Consider the following 7,869-nt stretch of genomic DNA (forward strand, 5'->3'; position numbering starts at 1 on the left):
ATAGCAGGCCTCAGAGTGACAATTTTGAAAATCCAAGACTTTTAACTCTACCAGCGAACGAGAGGTTGCTGAACTGACATACATCGGAGGATCCCAACAAACACAACGGGTTTTTGACCCGTTACAATTGTTTATGGATAAAACATGAAGCCTAAAACAGCAGCCTTGAAAGGCCTGGGAACGTAACCTTGCTTTTGAGCATTCTCCTAAACTTTAATCATTGTTCTCCCTTATCCATCCTATGTTTTGGGGGAATTATAAACTGAATGAAAACGCGATATAGAGCAAGAGGCTGTTGTTTCACCCTCTAACCGACAGGGGCCACTGCTCTCTTTCCGTGTCTCCTCTATGTCGCGCTTCCACAAGCCAAGGAGGAAGTGGCGAAACGGAGCTTCCGGTTTGTGTCGCAGGCGCGCTGCCGTCTTTCTCTCAGAAGCGCGATGGCGGCGAGCAGCGTTGCGTCCGCAGCGACTCCCCTCCTGTCTCTGGACCCGGAGCAGCAGCGCGAGTTCCAGGCTGAGGTGCATCGGGTGCGGAAGGCGGCCGCCAAGGTAAGAAGCTGAGGAAACGGGGTGGCTTCTCCCGACGCGCGGTGGGAGCGGAACGTCCAACGCCTGTTTGCGGTTTCCCCCATTTTACTGCCCAGAATCAGAAGGTGAGGCCTGGTGTCGTTTACGTGGGTCACATACCGAGAGGCCTCTACGAGCCGCAACTCACGCAGTATTTCCGCCAGTTTGGGACAGTGACTCGCGTTCGTCTTTCGAGGAGTAAAAAGGTAAGGTCCGTTTCGATGATTATTAGTTATATATAATTCAAGGCGACGAACTTACCTAATACTCCTGCCGCCTATTTTCCCCGACAACCCTGTGAGGTGGTTTGGGCTGAGGGTGTGACGGTGTTGAAGGTGGTTACCGCTTTGGGCAAGACTTCCTAAAATAGAGAAAGCCACTAGCCATTGGACTTTGGTGGGTCTGGGAATCTGGCTACTGAACACTTCTGAACAGACCAGTGACAAAAGCAGAGTTAGAAGGAGGATCTTGAATGAATCTTACCTGTGTTGGCCTTACCTCTTTTGGGGGAGATGGGCGGTAATTAAATTTGAAAAATAAATAAATAAAATATGGGGGTACATTTCTCTCCCTGGACAGAAAGAGAAAGCATGACACGGTGTTGAATCCCCCCTGTATTTTATTCTTGTTATATTTTTATCCAACTTTTTTTATATATAACCCAAGGCAGGAAACTCCTATTTTCCCCAGAACAACCATCTTGTGAAGTGGGTTGAGCTGAGAGAGAGGGACTGGCCCAAAGTCACTCAGCCTAACAGAGGCCTACAACTCACAGTTGCCTGGTTTCTAGGCCAGCACCTTCGTGCTCTTTGTCTGGTGGGTGGCTATCCTGCCCTTCCTTGGGAATTTCAAGGCAACTGATGTGGGAGACCTTTGCCAATTTTTTTCTCCACAACCACCCTGTCAGTTAGGTAGGGTTGAGAGACAGCAGCTGGTCCACAGTTACCCAAAGTATTTCCATGGCTAAGAGGGAATTTATTTTGTATATGTAGCCCCCCATTTCATGTAGGTGACTTTGAGTGGTGCACACAATTAAGAAGAAACTAAAAACCATCAGAACAATTAAAGCCATTAGAACAATTTAAAACTATAGAAAACAACATGGGAGTGTGCATTCAGAAACCTACATACAACACAACAGTTCCACAGTTTTGAGGCTGATTCTGGTCTAGCCCCTTAAGCCAGGCCTTGTACTGTCTTCTTTTCCAGCTGCATCCTCCTTATGTGACAATACATTTTTGGGTTGGAAACTGCCGTGGGTCCGTTTGTTTTTGGCAACAAACTGACCCAGTGCCATCTATTGCATAGTATTGAAAACATGGATTGGGTTCTTTCTTGAAATGACTTGGCAGAAGTCCTTCTGATCAATCAGACGCTATAGCTCTTCACAATGAACATTTTCCATTGCATCATTTTAAAAAAAATAGCTGGAAATTAATTTTAATTACTTAACTTTCATGAGGCTTCCCTGTATTTTACAAAGTCCATGCATATTGGTGGAAAGTAAAAGCATTTTGCATTTTATAGTGCAGAAGTCCTTTTTTGGATTAAGATTGTCACTGGGTGACTTTGAGTCAGTTGTTGGCTCAGCCCAGCATACTGCACAGGGTTGTTGTAAGACAAATTGGAAGAGGGAGTGCTTTATATCCTGCCTTGAGCTGCTGAAGAAGAAGCAGAAATATATCTTACAATGGTAATAGTAAAGCAAAAAAAAATCCTTCGGTTACATTTATAAAAGTATTGTAATTTTTTCCCATTTTTACATCCTTCTCTTTAATAGACAGGAGGTAGCAAAGGTTATGCTTTTGTGGAATTTGAATATGATGAAATTGCAAAGATAGCTGCAGATACAATGAACAATTATCTCCTCCGTGAAAAACTCTTGAAATGTGAGTATGCCCCAATTTGTTAAATGTGGCAGTTCCAAGAGGGAGTCAGTTTTGTTGAAAATTCTCCCACTAAATCTCCCTGGTTATGGTTACAGTTACCCTACATGGTGTATTAATTTTGTTAGTATAGTTCAGACCTGTCCATTGGTTAGTCCTTTGGGATTGAGGCCATCAATAAATTTTATAAATAAATAAAATAAATAATGCAATGCAATGCAAATGAATCTTTTACATTGAGATTAGGCATGGCTGCAGCTGCATTTTCCATTACGTTGTCTGCCTTGAAATGTAATTCAAACCATACACACGCGCGCGCACACACACACACACTGCTTAATCAACAGCCTGTGGTAGATTATATTCAATTTGCCTTGGTGATTCGGTTTGAAAGAAGGACAGGACACTCTTCCTCCCCAGAGTTGACAAGGGAAGAGAGTTGAGCACCACACAGTATTTAAACCAGGCTTGATCTTGACATGTTTTATAGAAAGCATCTGGCAGTGGCTGACATTTGTACGGATGCTTGGGAGCAACAGCAGATGCATTTATTTCTTTATGGAATGTACATATCCCCTCAATGCAGCCTGGCTGTAGGTGCTTACAAGGACAATACTAATACAAAATTATAACTAGAAAAATGTAATGCAATGTAACAATGTCGCATGAAAGTAACTATATTTATGTATTTAGTTATTTAGCCAAGTGTATGGCAAGTGTCTTTGGGCAGTGAGCAATATTAACTTAAAAACAATTACAGTCAAAAAATTAAAATACATAGTGTATATGTGAGAGAGACTTGATGCCTCACAGAAGGGGAAGCAATGAACCTGTATGTCTCTTGGTTTGGTCAAAGCCATGATTCATCAATATACTGTTTTGAGTATATGGACTGGATAAGACGTTTGTAGCATTGTTTAAAATGTTTTTGAGGAGCACAAGTAAGATGGAAGCCTTTATAATGGCCTTGACCTGTTTTTCACAGCTGCTATTGCCTTGATTACATGTTACAGGTGAATTTATACCATCAGAAAAAGTACATGAAAACCTCTTTAAAGGTTCTGAGCGAAAATTCAGAAGGCCAACATATCCAGCAGTAAAACGCTACAACAGGAATCGAACAGCACAGGAGAAAGAAAAGATGGCACAGCGGATGTTGAAAAAGGAAGGAAAGTTGCGAAAAAGGCTCGCTGAGAAAGGAATAGATTATGATTTCCCGGGATTTGTAAGTGACTGTTCTTTTTTCTGGATAATACTTAGTATAATGAGAAGAATGAGGCACAAATGTGATTGTTGCATACTGACTGCAAATTTAAATGCTTTAAGTTAGAATAGAAAGGTTATATTGTTACCAAACAATTGGAGATGTGAGATCACTTAACACATGATTCAGACAAAAGCCTGTCAAAAGATTGGCAGCCAGTTACAACTTTCTTAAAAAAAAAAAAAAAACACTTGTGTCACGAATATGTTTGCAAACGAATGTTAGTCTTTGCTCTTTATGCATTCAGGTGAAATCTTAAAAATAAGCTATGACACACTTCTGTCTAGTTTCCCATGGCAAGGAATTAATAACTTCCAGATGAACAGATAGGACTGATTTATAAAATAGAGGCAATAAAAAACGTAGGAAGTGGGGGGGAGACTAGAACACCCCCCTCCAGCAGCCAACCCTCAGATAAGCAGGCATCAACACCAAACAGGCAGAAAACAGTACTCTAATCAAGGAACCACCAGGGAGGAAACCACACTCCCACCAAAACTGGCAGGGCAAGCCACTATATATCAACAGGCCACAAGCCCCATCCCCCTTCGCACTGATGATGTTACCTAGATGGGTAATGAAACATCTGCAAGCAAACATCCAAGCTCAGAGAGCCCCAAGAACTCCACAGTGTGTTTGTTTTCTGTTTTAATTTTTTTTACATGTTTGAAGAAGGCCAACTAGTATGCAAATATGTCTTGCATAAACCCCTCACAAACACGTGTGAATTGGCTCTGGTATCATAGTGACAACTCCTAACTGGGAATTGAATTTAGGGTTTTATATTCTTTTATTTCTAGCACTTTTCATCCTATTTTGGTGAGAACCGTTTATACTGAGTTTCACGTCTTCAAGGCAAACTCAGCATGCTAACTGTTTTAAAGATTATTTGTTGACATGTTTATTTTTAAATTTGAATTACAAGGTAATCTTAATGCTAAAACTCTCTTTCTTAGGCTGCTCAGATGCCTCTGATAAAGAAAAAGAAGATTTCAAAATCAGTTTCAAACAAGAAAGCATCAGTGAATGATGAAGTAAGTGAAAGTCTTAGGTTTTGAAATCTTCCGCATTATGATGGGCCTTTTATTTGAGGGAGGGAAAATGTATTAGAGTATAGTAACAAATGTTTGTATATCAGTGAGTGTTTCCTTGAATGGAAGGTCTTTGCACTGACCTTCGTGCCTGTCGGGTCCTTTTGAGAAATGGTACAGACCGCTAACAGTGAGACTGCTGTTACTTTGCCTGTGCTTTCTGGGAGGCTTTTATAGTATAAAAGTTAACAAAGTTACTTGTTTTCTAACCTCTGCCTTAACACTTAGCACTAAACCTATGCCATATTATACTAATACTAATGTCAGTGCCTACGTGTTTCTCTAATTCAGTGTTTCTCAACCTTGGGGGCTTTAAGATGTGTGGACTTCTACTCCCAGAATTCCCCAACCAGCATAGCAGTTGAAGTCCACACATCTTAAAGCCCCCAAGGTTGAGAAACACTGATCTAATTCCTAAACAGACCTATGAATAGTTCTCCTTTGTTGCCTATAGCCACCTTTAACTTAGTTGGCTTCTGCTGCTATCAGCTGCTGTTCTGAACTGCTGCTGAATTGTTGGCCTTGCAGTTTCTCGGTCTGGAGAGGGGAGGAAGGTGCTTTAAAAGCTGCTGGCTGGAGGCTCTCAGTGTCTCTGCCAGGATGGTGTGGTTGATGGGTTCTGTTTCCCTTTCCAGCTTGTCAGCTGTTGGCTTGCTGAAGTCCAAGCATGCTCCTCCTCCACCATCAGTTGCCTGCTAAGCTGACAGGTCCACTCCCTCAGCTTCCTTATTTCCCATTTCTGTGCTGTGTCATTTCCAGATTCTGTGGACTTAGGAATTTAGTCAGAGAAAAGAGGATAATAAACTTACCATACTGAATTAAATTTTGAACACTTATGGGAAATTGTTCTCATTGTTTTCTTCAGAAACTAACTAGGTTATCAACATTTTGTCTTATATTGTTCAAATTAGAACAGGTAAAAAGCTTTCCTGTTTCAGTTATTGCCAACGAGTATTTCAGCTTTTTGTGAAAATAAACTTTTTAATAATTAACCCACAATGGTTCTGCTTAATTTAATAATGTTCTTCTCTACCTGTCCAGGATCCCGCCCCAGTGTGTACACCAACAGTTCTTGAATGCCAAAAATCTCAGCCAGAAGACAGCGAAGATGAAGAAATAAGTTTCAAACTACCACCTGCGGGTATAAAGTCTGCCCTGCAAAAAAGCAAAAAAGCAAAATTACAGAGAAAAACAGCTGGAAAGAAAAAAAAAATGTAAACCATAACAATTGGTTTATCACAAGGGATTTTTTTTTTAGTACACAAGACGTTTCTCAGTTCTAGGGAAAAGAAGTTTCAGTACATTTTTCCCCTTTTCTACTGTCAAATCGACATCCCGTTCTGGATATCTTGCTGAAATCTTCCAGATTGACTGCAGTTTGGCAGAAGCAACATCCTGAATATTTTTGTTATGTAAAAACCCCAGAGTAATTTTACAGGATGAGGAGGGCAAGACTAGTGTGGGTCAGCTCTTCCATCCTCCAGAAAGAAATATATGTAATGTTGCTTCCTCCGCATGGCCTGTGCGCTGGTTTATCATTGGTTGCAGCAGCTCCCAGACCAGCATCTCTCACCAGTTCACTGTTCTTCCCAGGGCCTTCCCTTCCCTCAGGTGTCACTAGTGTCCTAAGAAGACACACCCCACTGGCCCATCTACTCGGTAAGTTGGCTCTCACCACCACCGACCCACCTAAGCTTTGATATTTGGACCAAACACTTAGTTCAGCCCTAAACCACCTGAAAGCCACTCTTTTACACATCCCTACATCTCATCATTAAACGTGGGCTCCACTGCTACAGAAATATTTTTAGATACTGTCTGTTTTGAGGTTTTCAGCCCTGTAAAATGGAACTACTTGATATCAAAGGTATCAGAAATGTTGCCGCAGATGTCTACAGGGAAAGTTTGAACTGTGGGTGGACATCCATGAGAAAGGAAAAATACAGGATATTAGAGAAAACCTCAATCTTCTCTAACTGTGACTCAAATGCAGAATAAACTGAATAAAAATCAAAAGTCTTGAATGATGTGCATTAGAACTGTATTAATTAATAGATTTCAGTTTGGCTAATTGGTCATGTATGCAAACGACACATCCAACGTAGTTGGTCAGCCTTCCTCAATCCAGTGCACCAGCTGGAGGCTGTGGAAAGCAAAAATTGGAGAAGGCTATATTGGATCATTGTTCTATGTCAGTAGTTTCTGGTGGAATTCATCACCAGAAAAGCAGGTAAGAATCAAGGACTATTCAAAGGTTACAAAGATCTGCATCCTACACCACTTCAGGAATTCATGCCAGGTTTTGTTTGTTTTTTAATCCTTCCTTCAAACATTTCAATAGTCGAGAACCATTGAGGCAAAGTGGGTATTATCACACAATTCAAAAAAGTGTTTATTAATAATTTTATTACATCTAAACAATTGGTAATGAATAGCTTTGTCTGGTTGTAACATGGTTTGCCTTCTAGGGCCACTGGAATAACCTGTATTGATGGTCAAAATGAACCACTTTATTCCCATCGTCTTGTGTTCCCTGGATTGGTGACTATCCAGGTAGCTGTTCTTCATAGCTATGTTGAGATAGCTGTGTTAACATAGCTATGTTAAGGAATGGATGCGGTTTGGAAATTAATGCTGAATATGAATGAAGGCCCCTCCAGATCAGTTTTTTATTCTGCTAGTGACCAGTGAGGTGTGTATGGGAGTCCACTGCAGGATCAGGGTGCGGTGACCTGACCTTTGCTTGTGTTCCAGGCCACTGGATTTGGAGCTGTAGATATTAAAGGTAATATTTACTGATACAATCAAATTTTAACTTAATGGCACATTTGGGTCACAGTAGTGCCATCTGCCATTGAATTAAAAAACCCATTACATTTAAATGCAGGTACTTTGCCTAATTAGGTATGGATGTTTTTACATCATTTGTGCAATTATGCAAATGATGTCAATTTTCTAGAGTGCTTCTAACAAATTGGTCTGGAGAGTCAACTTTTTACTGTACAGAGGTTTTGGGGGGGGGGTTCCCCGCCCCAAATTACCTGGGAATTGGGAGGAAT

At 41.0% G+C, this 7,869-nt stretch overlaps 1 protein-coding gene across 1 annotated transcript; it reads left to right on the forward strand.

The window, feature by feature from the left end:
* The first annotated feature begins 405 nt into the window (after positions 1 to 405).
* NIFK (nucleolar protein interacting with the FHA domain of MKI67) lies at positions 406 to 6,834 on the forward strand. The gene is made up of 6 exons (XM_063306414.1): positions 406 to 551; positions 647 to 775; positions 2,350 to 2,458; positions 3,469 to 3,680; positions 4,676 to 4,753; positions 5,852 to 6,834. Exons 1-6 carry the CDS (start codon positions 441 to 443, stop codon positions 6,026 to 6,028), a joined length of 816 nt encoding a protein of 271 aa, XP_063162484.1. The 5' UTR covers positions 406 to 440; the 3' UTR covers positions 6,029 to 6,834.
* The last annotated feature ends 1,035 nt before the right edge of the window (positions 6,835 to 7,869 follow it).

The sequence above is a fragment of the Candoia aspera genome, chromosome 6, assembly GCF_035149785.1.
Source record: "Candoia aspera isolate rCanAsp1 chromosome 6, rCanAsp1.hap2, whole genome shotgun sequence".
NCBI lineage: Eukaryota > Metazoa > Chordata > Lepidosauria > Squamata > Boidae > Candoia > Candoia aspera.